This window comes from Podarcis raffonei, chromosome 15 (genome assembly GCF_027172205.1).
Source record: "Podarcis raffonei isolate rPodRaf1 chromosome 15, rPodRaf1.pri, whole genome shotgun sequence".
Classification (NCBI taxonomy): domain Eukaryota; kingdom Metazoa; phylum Chordata; class Lepidosauria; order Squamata; family Lacertidae; genus Podarcis; species Podarcis raffonei.
This window is the reverse complement of record NC_070616.1, coordinates 29,796,021-29,813,658: the sequence shown is the minus strand read 5'-3', so window position 1 is coordinate 29,813,658 and position 17,638 is coordinate 29,796,021. Positions and strand designations below refer to the sequence as shown.

Below are 17,638 nucleotides of genomic sequence, written 5' to 3'. Positions count from 1 at the left end.
AAACAAACCAGACTCAACACGGAAGCCCTTCTGCTCCAGCGCATCTGCACAAACAAGGACAGTGGTGGGAACAGAGTTCTTCTGAGGTCCTTGGGCCCCTTGCTAAGCCCCTCTTGCCCTCCAAAAACCAAATATAATTCAAAACTTCTGTTTACCCATCTCTCTCCCGCTCACACAACTCTTCTCCAAGTGAATGCTCTATGGGGCTCTCAGTTAGGAGTTTAGGAATAAAAATACTCTCTCCCACATCCCTAAAAGCTTTTTGAGAGGGTCTGGCAAGCCTGACAGAACAGTTTCTCCTGCAGCTGAGGAGACCAGGTTATTTCCTTCACCACTCAAACCCTCCTGATGCTTGGGGGGAAAGAACTGCCTCACAGACCGACAGAGGCACCCTACACAGCCCCTGTGCTTACCTCGGATGGAGCTGCCACCATTGTCACCAGGGATCCAGGCCAAGGTGATGGAGGAGGCCGAGGTCTTTGATACAGTCAGCCGGGGCTGGTCAGGGGGGACTGGAAAAAAGACAAGCAGCATGTTGGCCAAATCCAGTTCTAGTACTCTGTTCAGCACATGCTCTGTGGAGCTTGCGGGGAAGCCTGTGAAGGTGGACCCACAAAAAAACTGGCAGGACAGCCTGGGAAATGGTGGTGTGGGCAGAGGGCACCTCTGCGGAAAGCCCTAAGGAGAGACTTCCCCTGCAGGAGATGGTGACAGGGCTGAAAGCAGGCTTGCCACTCTGGCCCAAACACATGCACACAGACGCGCAGAGGCAGCCCAGGGTCTCTGAGAAGGAGGAGGGCCCATTCTTTGCACGATCTCTGCTGGATGGGCCAGTAGCCCCTTGCTGATCTAGCGACATCACCCTTCCCCCCTCTGACTCACCTTGCACCAGCAAGTTGACAATGATGGTGTCAAACCCCCATGTGTTGGTAGCTGTGCAGGTGTAGTATCCAGAGTCCTCAGCTTTCACAGAGCGCAGAATCAGCGTGCCGTTGGTCTGGATCTGGCGGTGCCCATCCACGGCCACCGGAATAGCAGAGTCGTCACTGCAAAGGAGGAGAGCCGTGTGGGAAACAACTCCAGCACAGAGATGGACCAGCTGCCGGGCATGGGATTCCCTCCTCCCCTTACCTGTCCTTGGTCCATTTCACTGCTGGGGCAGGCTCCCCAACTGAATGGCAGGGCAGGCGCACATCCTTCATCCACGGGGTGGTGACAGTGCCACCAAACGAAATTATCTTGGCTGGGGCTGCAAGAGGGAGGAGCGGGAGGTGAGGAAGGTGCCGCCCCCCGAGAAACGGACTTCCCCCAGCCCCACCCCTGGGGTGTCCCCCACCTCCTGGGCCAAACCTTTTCCAGCAGGCTCAATGGTGACCTTTTCGCTCATGTTGCCACGTCCCGCCGAGGTTACGGCTGCAACCCAAAGCATGTACTGCTGCCCACGGTTCAGGTGCGCAATGCGATAGAACAGCTGCTCAGGGCTGGTTTCGTACTCGCTGGGAGCCTGGGAAAGAAGACCAAAGAGCAACCTCTCATTGGGGTCCTGCCCAGCCAGCCAGCAACCTTGCATTGCATTTTAAGGGAAATGGCTTTTCATGTGCGCGCGCACATGCATGAGGAATCGTAGGTGGATATAATTTGAAAAAATGCTCTTCTGAGCTTTTACATGTGGCATTTCGAGCCCAGGTGCACATCAATTAATGCAACTCAGTTCATATCTAACCTGCTCTACTGAGTGTTTTGGAGAAAGGTTCTACGTATGTGTGTTTGTGTGCTTGATCTGCAGCCAGGACATGCATCAGTAAGAAGGAAGATTATGAACAAAACCCCCACCCCGCTGCAGGTAAGAAGCAGACAGCCCCAGCTTCAACGCCAGCACCTTCAGCAAAGCAATCTGGGAGAGGCCAGCAGCAGTCTAAGGCTGCTGCTGGCCTTCCAACAAGACACTGCAAGGCTGTGAGGAGCAGCTTGTTTTCTGGGCTTCAGAAGACAGAGCTGACTCTCTGCAGTTACTCCAGACATCATCCCTGACTGGCGTGCATGCATTTTATTCATGCGCTCATCAGGAGACTTGCACTTCACACACATGCATGTACATTGTGAGTATATTTAAAACCTAACCAATATTTAAATATGCAAACATAAATATTACATTGCATACATAATTTTTAAGCCAAATGACAGTCTTGACAAGATGCCAAGGAAACAATATTGGGTCCCAGCGGTTTTACCAGTTGCTTTGATGAAAAGATTATGTTGCCCTGGAAACCAGCAGTTCAGATATTGAAATGAACCTGAGTCGGAGGTTTTGATAAGCAGACCCTCCTGCCCAGCCTGCCTCCCTTGCAGGACTTCCCTTGGGGGGCTCCGGAGCACAATGGGCTGGGACAGCAAAGGAGACTGCGAGCGCCACACATGGATGCCCCTGCCCCTTGCAAGCCTGGGGAGGGATTAAGATTTACCCCCCCTGGTGGGTGGGTGCAGCATTTCTCCTTGCTGCCCCCCGCCATTCTACCCCACTGCATGGGGGCAGCAGCACAGTGACACCCCGCAAAGCAGAAATGGTGCCAGGTCAGAGGCCAGGACGGGCAACGGGCCTCTCCCTCTCATTCCCATCCGAAACAGGTTAGCCGGTGTCCTCATGCCACCCAAGCAGTTCCTGTTGCAGCTGTTGCCTCTAAATCTGTGCAAGGATCTAGCAAAGGAGCCCACGGCTTTGGTCGCTGCCAGGATTGCACCACCACATAACTGTGGCATGTGCAGGCCTGGTTACCCAAGGCAGCCCCAGCCTATTGCAGCCCTCGGCCTGATGGGAGGTGGCCCTGAGGGTGCTGCCACTGTTTGTCAGAGCTGGGGAGGGTGCAACCTGCAAGGGTCAGCAGTGGTTTTCCCCTCCCCCCAAGCAAGCCCAGGGAGGAGGGATGTCGTACATCACAACATTGTGCCTCTTCCTCATCCCAGGACTGACTGAGAACATCCTCTTGAGTAGGTGTGCTATCTCAAGCATCTCTCACTCAGAGGAACATGGCATTGCATGCTCCTAGTCACACCTCCCTCCCTCCCAAAAGCTCATTGTGCCCAACTCACCGGCTGCCCAGAGCCTGGGCTGGAGCAGAAGATGGTGTACTTCCGGATGATTCCATTGGGTTTGGTGGGGGGAAGCCAAGAGACCACCACGCTGCTGGAGGAAGAAGGGACCGCTTTGATCCCAGCAGGAGGACCGGGAACTGGGTGAGAAAGAACGAGAGAGGGGAGAGTGACTCTTGAGGAGCAGAGATGGAGCACAGCAGGTCCTTCCTTCCCAACCAAGCGGCGCAAGAGCCGACAGGTAGAAAAGGGAGGTTCTGAACAGCTCACTCCCAGAGAAGTCTGCATCTTCTGAAAAATCCTGCAAAGGTGGCCCTATGGGGTGCAGCACACCTGCAGTACCTGGGCAGGTAGATGGCAGGAGAGCTTACCAGTTCCTCTAGAACAGCCATTGCCAACCTGGTGCTACAACTCCCATCAGTCCTATCATCGTGCAGCCTTGATGGCTGAGGCTGATCAGAGCTGTAACATCTTAGGGGACACCCCATTGAACAAGGAGGTGCGCCTGTTTGGGTTTTCACACTCCGCAGGTAGTTCTGCACTGGAAGCCAAGGAATAACACACACAGGCACACACCCTTGCATTGTGAGCTTTTAATCCCCGTGCTTTGGATCCTTGCTCCCCCCACACACACCCCCACACTATCCTTGCAGGCAGCCAGAAGGCTCTTCCTCGCACCTGGTGCCTCCATGAGGATGGCAGGTCTGGGACTTCAAAGCCACAAGGCTGTTCCCTGCCACAGGACTAGGCAGGCTGAGGGGCACCTGGGAGCAGCTTAATGGACTCCAAAGTAGGCCAGGCAGGCGGTGTAAATATTTAAGCAACGAGGGGCTCCAACAAGAGCTTCTTGTGCTGCTCCTCGCTGATGGTGGCAGAGGCAGCTGAGGAAGCCTGGCATGGCCAGGCAGGGTGAAGGAAGGGCTCCTAAGCCCACAGCCCTGGGGAAAATGCATGGAGCAGGGCAGATGGGGGAAATGGTGCAGCTTTAAAGATGTAATAAATGAACAATAGGTCAATAAGCAGGTTGGGAAAGTGATTTATGTACTGGATATTCAGAATTTTCAGCTTGTATCTAACTATTTTATGTGTACCAATTTTGTACTGTATAATTTTTAAAAATGGGGAGGCATGGAGGGGAAGTATTTATATTATTTATATTATTTATATTATTTATATTATTATACCACCCTTCATCTAAAGATCTCAGGGTGGATCTCAGCACAAAAACACGAGATAAAAAATACAAAAATGCATAATAAAAGCAAGAACGAAAGCAAAATGAACTCAAAACCACCACCCCCTCCTACAAACACATTTAAAAGGACAGATTCAAGTGCCAGAATGTGGAGCTCCACCAAGCAGGTGCCTTTTTTCAGCAGTGCCACAAGATGCTCAGGATGCTGAATTCTGACTGCACAATCCGCTCCCACATGATGCGTCACGGATGTGCAGAGTACGAGCACACCAGAGCTCCCCACTTCAAAAAATGCATCTGTGCACCAGCTGACCTGGGCAAGGAGAGGAGGCAGGGAATGGCCAAGCGAGTGAACAGCCGTCCTCTTGGATCTCTTCGTGCCAATCAGCCACAGACCATCTGCTTGTCCAAACAGCCTTTGCCCCAGCAGCCCAGCAGAGACCCATTTGTGGGGAAACAGTACAGATGTGGTTGCTCTGGCAAAGGATGCAGGAAGGCTGGAACTCTGGTGGGACATTCCTGAGTCTCTGTTGGGACTGGCTAAGCAAACAGGGGACCGGGAATGGGAAAACAGCAGTGCCTTTCCAAGTGGGAGGACAGAATGATCAACAAATGTCCTTCCTAGCTGCTTCTCTAGCAGAAGGACCCTTGGCAGCATCCAGCCGAAACAAATGACAGGACAGGAATTCATCCTGACCTCAAGGGCACAAGACAGCAGCGGCTCCATCCCCGGAGTCATCCACAGGGGCTGCAGGACTCATTCCCAGGCCCTTTCTCAAAGATTTTATTCCTGGCTCCCACTCCATGCCACATGCCCAGGCTTCTTGCAAGGCACACCCTTAATACCCATGTGTTCCAGGAATTTGGCCGTGGTGCCAACATCCCACCCCTCTTTAGAGATGTCCTCAGCTGAAGTTGGTGGTTATCTCCTTTGGTCTACAACAAACCCCTGACCATTTGCTTGGACCTCAAATGGTGGATCCTGCTAGTTTTTCCTGCTGAGGTTCTTGGTTGTTAAGGAGGATGCCAGGTGTTTAAAGCAGCCAACCGGGGGAAGGCCTGGGAAGCACCGCATGCCCGGGACGGGGTCTGCTTTGACTCCCCAGCAGCTCCACTAAAGAGAGGACCAAGAGAAGAGTGCAGCAAGGACAAAACCCTCTGTCTGAGCTCCGGCAGGAGGACTACAAAGGGATGCCTGGCAGGTAAAGGAGGGCCACACCTGGTTGCTCCTGCAGATATACCTGCAATGGTCCCTGCAACATGCAAGAGCTCTACTACCCATGAACTTTGTTTTCTGCAGGCAACCCCAGAGGTACATATAGCAGACATGCCTGTATTGTCTAATTTGGGTAATGTGTTCCTGTGAACCCAGACAGTCCTAGCATCCCTATTTGTTGACAGGGGTCAACAAACTTTTTCAGCAGGGGGCCGGTCCACTGTCCCTCAGACCTTGTGGGGCCGGACTATATTTTTTTTTGGAGGGGGGGGGGAGAACAAATTCCTATGTGCCACAAATAACCCAGAGATGCATTTTAAATAAAAGGACACATTCTACTCATGTAAAAACACACTGATTCCCGGACCGTCCGTGGGCCAGATTTAGAAGGCAATTGGGCCGGATCCGGACCCAGGCCTTAGTTTGCCTACCCATGGACTAGGAGTTGTTCTCAATGGCGCATCCCCTGCCCTCCTCTGCTGCTGTTCTCTCCCCATTGCTGCCTCACAGTCCCTCTTTGGATGGGGGAAGAGACTGTGAAGATGCAAAGCATCTGGTTCATGTAGCCCCGCCACCAAGTCTGACTTCCAGCTCAGCTCACGCACCTAAGCTCAGGCAGAGGCAGAAGCCCAGGAGGACCAAGGGCAGAAGAGGGGGTGCAGAGAGAAAACAGTGACACAATTTGTTCTGGCAGAAGCAGGCACTTCAGTCTCATGGCTGAGGCTGAATGAGACAGATTTTAATTTTAAATGAGGGCACTGAGACCTGAGCTGACTGGGATGATCCAGCTGGGGAGGAAGGGGTGGTACTTAAGCCACTCAACCACTCCATGATATGGAGATGCGGGGAGGGGGTGGCGGTGGAAGGGAGTGAGGCTGGCGCAGGCCCAAGACAAAACCTACAACTCCAGTCTTGCCTGCCATTTGGGTGGAGCAAGGGGCCAGAGAGCAGCAGAAGGAAGCCAAGACTTCAGGGCAGGGCACTCGTTGCAGCCCACTTGGCAAGAGACTCCAAGCAGGACAAAAGGAAGCACCTGGCAGAAGCAGAAAAAAGCCCTCCTCCATTTAGCATCTTCCCCACTATAGTGGCTCAGACTGCTGCTCCCAGGCAAGGGCTCCCAGGCTCCTGCCCTTTGGCTGAAGCCCCAAGGAAGATCCCTGTGACTTGTCCACACGGTGGATCATCCCCACTTGAACAGGAAAAGAGCAAAAACCCTGAGCCATGCCTGGGCGAAGAAAAACTCCGCTTAGCCCTTCTCAGATACAGCCAATCCTTCTGCGACACCCAATGGGTTGATCTTGCAAAATTCAAAATCATGAAAACCATGGTGCCCCATCCCCATCCATCCTGCCAGCTATGAATTCTAACCACTTATTTCCCTTGGCTATCCCACCCTCCCCTCAAAGCCTTCTTCATTCTGCCCTGCAGGCCAGAGTCTCAGCTGTCCTGAAGAAAGCGAAGGCTTCCCCGCAGGGTGTCACCTGCAGCCAGCAGAGGCAACTGACCTGGCAGTGCTTGGAGAGTCCCAGTGAGGCCCCTTGCTCTCTCTCACCACAAGGAGATCCATCCTCCATGCCTGGCAGCGAAGGCGAGGGAAATGGCAATCACACTTTCCTCCTTTCCTGGATTCAACCTGCACCAGGCTTCTGGCACTTCCATTCACACTCCAAGCTCAACCCTCTTAGTTCTAATTAACACACACTATTAGCATAAAGTTGCTAGGGAGGAGGGGAGTGGGGGGTGGAGAGCACATACTACCCAAGGATGGCAAAAAGCTCTGTCCACCTGCTTTGAGGTTTTCTGAAAGAAGTGGACCCTGAAAACTACCTGAAATTTCCCATTCTTTCCTGGCCTGCAGAAAATTAATAATAATTGTAGTAGTATCAATAATAAGAAGCAGCATCTCTTCAGCAGAGAACAGGTTGGGGCAGGAGGGAGACAGAACTGAGCAACAAGTCAATTTGATACACACACCATACCCTCTAAAGTGTCCCTATTTTCTAGGGACATCCCTGATTTAGAGAAGCCGTCCCAGTTTCTGATTTGATCCCGAAATGTCCCGCTTTTCCTTTGGACACCCCTAATTTCAGCAGAGAAATGTTGGAGGTTATTGAATAGAATGTCCCTATTTTTATTGGGACATTGTGTTTATATATGTTGCAAGCCGCCCAGAGAGGCTGGGGCAACACAGTAAGATGTGTGGGGTATAAATAGTGAAATTATCATTATGGAATGGGACATCCCTATTTTCATTGGAGGAATGTTGGAGGGTATGACACAAGACACATACAGAGCAAGACACCATTGTCCACTTCTGATAAACAAGAAGCTGCATGGACAGGCAGCAGCCAGCAGAGGGCAGCAGGCTGCCACGACTTTTCTATGGAGGCCAATGAAGAGAAGCTATGGCCACATCCAGGTCTCTCTCTCTCTCTCTCTCTCTCTCTCTCTCTCTCTCTCTCTCTCTCACACACACACACACACACACACTCAGAGTCCAGCACTCACTGTCTTCCTTGGTCTGGATGTGGAGCACGTTGCTGCGGACACCATCACCAGCCTGGGTGTAAGCCAGGACCTGCACGCTGTAGTTGGTGAACTTCTCCATGCCACGCAGCTCTGCTCGCTCCCGGACGGTGGTGATATTCTGCATCTCCCCCCACTCTGTATGGAAAGTAGAAAGAAATCAGGCCTACAGACGGTTCAGGGGCTGGGAGCACACAAGCGTCCAGCTTGAGGTCCAGCACCACACAGTTAGGCGGATGGGCACCGCAGAGAAGAATAGTGATCCTCTGGCAGAGCATACCAACATGAACTCCTGCACAGCCTTTCCACAGCAAGCACAGAATGAAGCGCACCCCTTGTTCCAATTGGATATATATTAATGAAAACAGTGAGCATCTTTTAGATTGGTCTTTCTTTTATCTTCTATGAAAGGTCCCTCTGATCACTTTGACTGGGAAGTTTATAGGTGTGTAGATTAAGTTCAAGGCTGGCAGGCCTTGCAGGGGGCAGTTGGGCAGGTAGCCATCAGGCAGCCACACTTTCAAGGGAAATGAGAGCACTCCTAAAGGTAAAGGTAAAGGGACCCCTGACCATTAGGTCCAGTCGCAGACGACTCTGAGGTTGCGGTGCTCATCTCGCTTTACTGGCCGAGGGAGCCGGCGTACAGCTTCCAGGTCATGTGGCCGGCATGACTAAACCACTTCTGGCGAACCAGAGCAGCGCACGGAAACGCCATTTACCTTCCTGCCAGAGCAGTACCTATTTATCCACTTGCACTTTGACGTGCTTTCGAACGGCTAGTTTGGAAGGAGCAGGGACCAAGCAACGGGAGCTCACCCCATCGCAGGGATTCGAACTGCCAACCTTCTGATCGGCAAGCCCAAGGCTCTGTGGTTTAACCCACAATGCCAGGCCATGCCATGTTGCCACCTGAAAAGCTCCAACTCAAGCACAGCCTCTGAGCCTTTTGTGCAGTGAGTTCCAAGCTACCCTGAGCTTGCTGTGCCTGGAGGTGTGCGCATCAGGTTCAGGTGCTGGAGGTACAGAGGAAGGAGAAGGAAGTTAGGTCCCCTATTCCCTCCCCGCCTCCCCTTGTAGCCAGTTCTACCGGCACAAAGACTGCAGAGCCTAGAAGGAATGAGGGCCTTTGTCTGTAAGAATCATATTAGAGGTGAGAGTTATGCACCATCACTATTGTTCTGCAGACAGAGACCTCTGAAAGGCTCTGAGAGGGTGGCATTGCCAACTCACCTCCATCCATGTAGAGAGACCAGAAGATGACACGGTATCCCTTCAGGACACCGTTGAGGGTGCTCCTTGGCGGCTCCGACCAGGAAATCACAGCCACATCGGAGGTGATGGACAAGGCCCTCACATTTTCAGGCGGTTGGCTGGGCACTGAGAAGAGAAAGGTGGGTCAGGGAAGGGAGTGCAACCCTAAGTCCCCGTTGCTGCTGCCAACACTGCTCAGGCAGCTCCTCCTCCCTGGCACCCGTCATTCAGAGGAGAGGGTTGCACCTGCAGGGGCTCCTCCTTCTCACTCCTCAGCAACTCATTCATTTGCAACAACAGCCCCCCAAAAGTTCCAGAAGTCCGCTGGGTGCTTGTGCCAATGTCACAGCTCATCCACTGGCATATATATTTTTACAAACCCCACCCCACCCCAAATTTTGAGAGAAACCTTGAGAAGGAAGAAAAGAACGAAAGACGGAGCAAGGAAGGCAAGCAAGCGGGATGAAGGTAATGAGATCCCACTGCCCCCAAAGACAGAACTCTAATTTTTATATGCATTTAAATGATGATACATCATCCTAATGATCTGCTTTGAAAATGATTATTGTTTCATATTACTTAGGTGTAAAACTGTAAGCACCGTGTAATTAGGGGCCGGGTGCTATAAACTAATAGAGAGTCCGTTTGAACAAAATGAAGGTAATATAATTATGGAAAGACACTATTGCTAAAACAGGGACCCTTGAATACCCCAGGAGGAGTGCTAATCTAGCCAGGAAATGATCGTGCTCTGACAGGCTAATGAGGGCCTTAATTAAGTATGAAAAACTGCTGAGCAAATGGAGGAAGAAACTTTTATGTTGCTTTTAAAATGACTCCAAGGCCAGTGCTGATCTCTCCCTGGCGAAACCCCGGAGGAGGTGCATCATGGAAGAATCCTGGGAAGAAGAGGAGGAGGAGGAGGAGGAGCAGCAGCAGAGGCAGCAGCTGCCATGACTCGCCCAGCTGCAAGAGCCGCCTTTCCCAAAGCCTGCGCCACTGATCAGCATGCCCAAGAGAAAGGAGGAGCCATTTGGCTCAGGAAGCCCAGCCGCCAGCCAATCAGAAAGAAGTACACACATGACAGCCAGAGATGCCTTCTGGGGACCAGGGGCCACAAAAAACCAGCCACAGTACTGGAGACACACCTGCCTCTGCGCACACCATCCCTTCTATGCTCAAAACTGACAACCATATGAGAAAGGAGTTATCTGACCACAGCGAAGACACAGGATAGTTTATAATGTGGTGGAAACAGGCAGGAGAGCTACTACCTGCTATTAAGTGCCTCCCCGCACCCTCAGCCATCCCCAGCAAAAGGGAAGCTTTTAATGTTTGATGTATTATGGTATTTTAATATTTTGTTGGAAGCCCAGCCAGATGGGCGGGGTATAAATAATAAATTATTATTATTATTATTATTATTATTATTATTATTATTATTAACCTCACTGCCCGTGGATTTAGATCAGCATTGGCAGAGCAAAGAGCCGCATGACTAGATGGCTTTTGCAGCTAGTGAGACCAACTGTGTGGCTTGGCTTGCCCTCCTGGTTTATTTTTCACCCCCACAAGGCAGCAGGGAAGGGTGTCATACATCTGCCAGCATCTGGAAGCCCCCTGCCAATCAAGAGTGGGTTGAGAAGACCAGGTGCAGTGCTCCCCCAAGCCCCACCTTCTTCAAACAATGGAACAATGAGGAGGCTTGCACATGCTGCAGCTGGGAGCCTGGACTTGAGCTGAAATCCAAGAGTCGGCGCTTTGATGTATCACGCGGCTTGGATGAAGGTGCGCGACAAGACTGCAGAAACCTTCGGGGATACTGCAACCTCTGGTGCAAGTGGGAAAGTGCTGTGACACCTCATACAAACCCTGGCCTTTCCCAAAACAAGGAGAAAAAGATCCTCAGAACTTCTGGGCACTCACCATCCTCCAGCGTCGTGGCGTTGATCTCGCTGGACGAGGGGCCTGTGCCTGCACGGTTGAAGGCCTGCACCACCACACCATACTGGGCAAATTTCTTCAGGTTGTCAAGGGTGTAGACCTCGCTGTCCCCTGTGGCCTTCATCTCAACAATGCTGTACTGCCCGTTGCTCCCAGGGCTGTTCTCCCGGTAGCCAATTTGGTAGCCGCGGATCACCCCGTTCTGGAGTTCCTTCTTAGGGGCCTGCAGAGGCAGAGAGGGCATAGAGCATGGGTAGGCAACCTAAGACCCAGGGGCCAGATCCAGCCCAATCTCCTTCTAAATCCGGCACGCGGACAGTCCGGGAATCAGCATGTTTTTACATGAGTAGAATGTGTCCTTTTATTTAAAATGCAACTCTGGGTTATTTGTGGGGCATAGGAATTCGTTCTTCTTCTTTTTCTCCAAAATATAGTCCGGCCCCCCACAATGTCTGAGGGACAGTAGACTGGCCCCCTGTTGAAAAAGTTTGCTGACCCCTGGCATAGAGATACTGTGGGGCAGTAGTGGGTGGGGTGGGAGGGCAGAGGGCAGAAGAGTGTTCCAGGACAACCTGCAAGCCTGCAGGTTTTGGGTGGGTAGGAGCTTCTCTTTCCAGAACCCAGTCTGGACTTAAAAAGTTGGAAAATAACTCAGCCTCTGGTATGAAGCACCCATAATAAATGCATTCTGCGAATTTAGAATTGCTTTTCATTAGCGGTGGCTACATCCTGCAAATACGGTCCCATTGGTGACTGAGGCAGAAAAGCCCTAAGTTCCAGGCTGCCCTCTGAAGTGGCCCACTCTGAATAATGGCCAGAGTCTTTAGTTGAGCCACAACTCTCCAGCATCTGGCTCTTTCTGAATCGCTTGCTAGGGTTACCCTTAGTCAGCTTCATATTTTAGGGGGGGAAACAACTGTTTACGCTTTAGATTCTCAGTGAGCCGCACTCACACAGTAATCATAAATAGTCTTAATAATACTAATGTTAAAGACATACAGGATGAAAACTATCTTTGATTAGTTTGTAAAGAGGGTGCACTTCATAGGAAATTTCATTTATGTTATTTATTAAAATATTTATATACTTCTATATCCTAAGTGGTTTACAATAGTAAGGTAAAGGTACCCCTGACCTTAAGGTCCAGTCGGGGACGACTCTGAGGTTGCGCGCTCATCTCTCTCTATAGGCCGAGGGAGCCGGCGTTTGTCCGCAGACAGCTTCCGGGTCATGTGGCCAGCATGACTAAGCTGCTTCTGGCGAACCAGAGCACCGCACGGAAATGCCATTTACCTTCCCACCAAAGTACCTATTTATCTACTTGTACTTGAAGTGCTTTTGAACTGCTAGGTGGGCAGGAGCTGGGACCGAGCAACGGGAGCTCACCCCTTGCACGGGGATTCGAACTGCCAACCTTCCGATTGGCAAGCCCTAGGCTCTGTGGTTTAGACCACAGCACCACCCGCGTCCCTTTTACAATAGTATCTAGATAAAATAAAAACACTTAAAAAATTAAAGTCAGATATCATTGGCTAACTATCAAGGAAAGTTGAAGGAATAGATGAGTTTTCAGAAGGTGTTTAAAAATCGAAACAGAATCCCTATTGGCAGAATATTTCATAAGACTGGGCTGATGAAGCTAAAGGCTCCATTTCGTCAGAAGTTGTTCCAAAACTGGATGATTTGGATTGGAGGTGGAAAAACCCCACACAAAATCCCAAACACAACCAAGTCTGCCGGCCTTAAAAATGCAGAAGACCAGGTCTAAATCGATCTTAACAATATTTCTTTGAAGCATTAACAAATCAATAGGGCTGATTGCAAATTTATGTTACAAAGCTGGAGTGATCCATCTTGTTGAAACAACCTTAAAGCAGAGTGACTTATGCTTCAAGTGAATCTTATTTTTCATTAATCTGTTTTTCATCACTGGAGAGGCGGAAGCAAGCAAGAGATGCTGGGACCCTAAATTTACCGACTGGCCGCTTCATTTTGATTCCTAACTCGCTAATCAATTTTATTTTTCATTATACAGCTTCTGGAAAATAAATCAGAGCCTAAATTTTATCGACCTTTGCCTGAGCATGTTGTAGGCAGGCAACTCGAAGCTTAACATTTCTGTCCTCGCCTTCTGCTCCAACCTTGCCCTGATTCCACGTGCAAAAAAAAAATATCTGTGGAAGAATGAGAATCTGGCAAAGGTGAGATACCTGCCTGGTGGCTTACCTCCACAGTGAGGTTATCTAGGCCAAGCCTGCCATGAAGGCAGAGTGCAGGACTATGGTCCAAAGAGGCCCTGAGTCCAAATCTCCACTCAGCCATGAGCTCAGTGGGTTACCCCAGGGTAAGCCTTAGAGCTTGGGGGGACTTTTGTCCCAGTCCTGGCCTCAATGCAGACAGAAACGGGGCTGGAGGCTCTTTATGAAACCTTCACACACACCCCTAGCCTGGCCTCCTTCTCGTCAGCATAAGCCTAGCCAGCACAGGAAGATGTCACAGCAGAGCACCTCCCTTTCTGCTCTGCAACAGGCAATGGGAGTTCAAATAAAGGGAGCACCCTACATATTTATTAGTTGCTTGTTACCAGGGTCTCCCTTACATTTAAAAACACAAACATAAATGCATTATATCATTAACATTTCATAGAAATCATGATCATTCTCATATGAGCACATACAATTCACACAAACACACGAACAACCCCACCACCACTATAGCAGCCAGACTTTGTCAGGGAGTGGCTATACCATGAGGAATGGTTGGATACTGAACAAGCAACAGGCTTGAGTGAGAGAGAGGAAGAAGAGGCAGAAAGCACGGCAGGTACAGGACAGACAGCTGAGGAGGGGTGGGGGCTGAGGCTGTAGCAGATTGACAGGAGCCTGCCAGTCCTACTGTATTCTGCTCGCCTCTCCCCTTGACTCCAAGGTCTCGGAGACTTTTGCATGTAGCAGAAGAATGAACACAGAGGGTGCAGGGGGGGGCTCCCCAAAGGAGTTTAAGACTGCAGGGGAAACAGCCGGATGGGGAGGACACTTAGGGCAAAGTGGGAGGCACAGATCCCCGGCTCTGGCAACTTCTTTACCAGGGCCAGTCTCACGTTAGGTTTCTCTGTTTCCTTGAATAAAGAGTCAACTTTACTGCTCGTCTCTGAGTTTCCATGCTGACATGCAGCTGAACCAGCCCTGACATCCACATAGTAAACAATTCAAATAAGTAACTAGCATCTGAACATGCACATACCTTCCAAGTGACCTGGATACTCTGGGATGTCATGGGCTGCAAGGTGACATCCATGGGGGGACCATCTGGAGCTGTGAAAGTAGAGGTGGCGTCACAAAGATGCCTTGTTTTTAACAACAACATGGTTTTACTTATTTATGGTGCTTTGTATTGTTGGTACACCACTTAGAAATTTGGAAGAAGAAAAAACACTAAGCAGCTGAGAAGTACTTTTATTGAGGCACAATGAACTTCAGTGAACTAGAATCTGTTTCATCCACAAAAGCCTCTGCCATAACAGGGCGCCACAAGAGTCTCTGTTATTGTTTTTCCGCAGGCTTTACTCTGTATGGCTGAGAAGCAGAATGTCCTCCTAAATATTATTTGCACAGGCAACAACAGCCACTGGACATTTAGGCATTGGTGTGTTTGCCTCATGTCACATAATTTGCAAGCATGACCAATGAGCACCAGAAAGTGGCGGGTGGTGTGTACACACCCAAAAAAACCAAAAAGTAGATTGAACATTCCTACATAGAACCCTACTGCTGTAGTCTTGTGATGCAGCTAAGACTTCTCAGGGTGACACCGTGTCCCAGGATTCTTAATCAGAAAAGCAATGGTGATAACTCTGTTCAAAAGGAGAAGCCTCCTTTCAGCATAGCCAGGACCATGGTCAGCGTTCACGGGGCCAGGAAATGTGCTCTCCAAATGCTGAACCTTCTATATGAGCAGGAAGAAGAGTTCTCTGGCTAAAGCAGGAATCCTGCTGAGGTCCAGCTCTGAGGGTCTTCTGGCGGCTCCCACATTGTGAGAAGTGAGGTTACAGGGAACCAGAGAGTGGGCCTTCTCGGTAGTGGCACCCGCCCTGTGGAACGCCCTCCCATCAGATGTCAAGGAAATAAAAAACTATCTGACTTTTAGAAGACATCTGAAATCAGCCCTGTTTAGGGAAGTTTTTAATGTTTTATTGTGTTTTTAATATTCTGTTGGGAGCAGGAACAGCTGACAGGTGGGGAAAGAGGGAGATCCCCGGCCGCGTCCTGCCTTAAGTAGGGCAGGCCACACCCCCAGAGCCAGCCGGTTGGCTGGCCAGGGGATGACGCAGCCGGGAATCCCCCCAATCACACAGGGTTGGGCTCCAGCTGCCGCGCATGTGGTGGGGACGTGAAGCCCGCAACTCCACCTCCTTTGAAGGGCGGAAGTGGCTTTGTTGTTGTTGTTGTTAATCTTGTGTTCATCCTCCATCTTTCCCACCTTTCCCCCATCACCAGGGTCACCGTATTAATTACCTGTTTGAGTTTACAGCAATCTGTGCAGGGTGGGTGGGGGCTAGAGAGTGAGCTGCAAGCTGAAGACAGGCAGGTTGAGGCCTGCGAGGAGGCATGACGAAAAGTACCTGCTTCCTCAGTGCTAATGGTCAGCTCCTTGCTGGGTTCGCTGCGGCCAATCTTGTTGAAGGAGTACATGCGGATGCTGTAAACAGAAGCCGGGTGGAGGTCCACAATGTTGGCTTGGTTAATAGTTGGGGAAATGTTGCGAGTTGATTGCTTAAAATCCCAAGAATCTGGAAGGAAGAGGGAGCTAGTGAGGGACATGCAGCCCACCATTCAAACCCAGATGTTGCATGTGCTGAGCTCCTTGCCTTCCCCTATGACCAGATCTCGCGGTTTGAGGTGATGCACTGGGGGGGGGGGTGAGACTTGGCAGTGGCCCCTGCTTCTCCTTGTGTTTGCATATGAGGAGAAACTGTGATATGGTCAAATGCCTTACAGGTTTGCTGCAAGGATTAGAACAAGGACGTTGTAGGGGTTTCTTTGAACATTTGAAAGTTCTGTACACTTACTTTTTGTTGCTGATGTTATTAATTCTGCTTATTTGAGGGCAAAGGTGTGAAGTGGGGTGTCTGATCCACTCACAGCCATGTGATTTTAAACCCCGATTGTCCTAGATCCAACACAGCTACTCATCCTTACTTTCAACACCCTCCGTGGCCTTGCCACCCACTCATTATTCGCCCCTGATTTCTCCAGCTGCCCTAATGCAGCTGTTGGCAATGGCATTGGGGAGTGAGGGAGGTAGACGCTGGTTATTGTTGTGAAGGAGGGAGTGGTGCCAGAGCAGATTTTCACCACTGCTTATACAGGAACCAGCAGCTTTGGTAAAACAGAGATGCTGCTTTTAAGACACAGGAGCCTGTTTCTGATGGTTCCTGGGCAGCAAGGGCTTGGGTTGCAAGGCCAAGTGGCTGCCTCAGCTGGAGGTATTCTTTGGGAAATTTAAGCACCTTTTCCCGACATGTCACAACAGTTTTGTCAGTACACTTTGCTGGGTATCGCAAGGGAGGAGAGCGCTGCTGTTGCGTTCAGGTCCTGCTAGGGGGCTTCCCAGAAGAGGTAAGAACTGTAAGAACAGGATGCTGGACCAAATGGCACCATTTGGTTTGATCCAGTTTATGTCCTATGGCAGACTTTCTCAACCTGTGGGTCCCCAGATGTTGCTGAACTACAACTCCCATCACCCCTAGCTAGCAAGGCCAGAGCTCAGGGATGATGGGAGTTTTAGTCCAACAACAACTGGGGACCCACAGGTTGAGAACCGCTGTTCTATGGGATGAGAGGGTGGTGGAACTTGCTATGCAGTTTTCCAACAACACTTTTTTATTGTCAACATTATTTAGTTGTCCTCATCTTACGCAGAATCCAATGCAAGGCAAGAAGGCCCCAGTTCGAATTGAACTTTGGTCTCAAGGCAAGCCTCTCTCTCCAAACTTCACCCCTCCCTCCGTAGCGCTGCTGCTAATAAATGTAACAACAGCATTTCTTGCAAATATGACTGAGATGAGGTTTGCGAAGCTTCCTGACGCGCACACAAGTTGTGTGCTAGACTACTTCTTCAAAGCAGAAACAAAGCTCATCATTCAGAGCTTTGCACCCAAGCACACTCACGGCTCTGCAAGAAGCAGAGCAGCTTACCAGACTTGTTCTTGTACTCAATATCAAAGCCGGTGATGATACTGTTGCCGTCGAACCTCTGCGTCCAGCGCAAATTCATGCTCCGGGCCTTCACCTCCCGGATCTCCAACTCAGGAGGGTCTGGTGGCTCTGCGAGGGGGGAAACATGGGGTCAGAAAGAGAAATAGAACCCATTTGGTCACCCAATCCCAGAACAGTTCTGCCTGCTTGCTAGGCTTTCCT

General features: G+C 50.5%; 1 protein-coding gene across 1 annotated transcript in view; it reads right to left on the bottom strand.

The window, feature by feature from the left end:
* The window catches only part of DSCAML1 (DS cell adhesion molecule like 1), a 166,582-nt gene that overhangs the window by 10,131 nt on the left and 138,813 nt on the right, over window positions 1-17,638 (bottom strand). The window contains exons 14-24 of the mRNA XM_053367551.1: window positions 17,417-17,545; window positions 15,841-16,008; window positions 14,463-14,533; window positions 11,202-11,442; window positions 9,255-9,401; window positions 8,007-8,162; window positions 3,088-3,227; window positions 1,351-1,504; window positions 1,132-1,249; window positions 883-1,046; window positions 414-512 (exon numbers count right to left, since the gene is read on the bottom strand). Of these exons, the coding sequence (XP_053223526.1) occupies window positions 414-512; window positions 883-1,046; window positions 1,132-1,249; window positions 1,351-1,504; window positions 3,088-3,227; window positions 8,007-8,162; window positions 9,255-9,401; window positions 11,202-11,442; window positions 14,463-14,533; window positions 15,841-16,008; window positions 17,417-17,545 (1,587 nt within the window). The remainder of the gene's footprint in view (window positions 1-413; window positions 513-882; window positions 1,047-1,131; window positions 1,250-1,350; window positions 1,505-3,087; window positions 3,228-8,006; window positions 8,163-9,254; window positions 9,402-11,201; window positions 11,443-14,462; window positions 14,534-15,840; window positions 16,009-17,416; window positions 17,546-17,638) is intronic.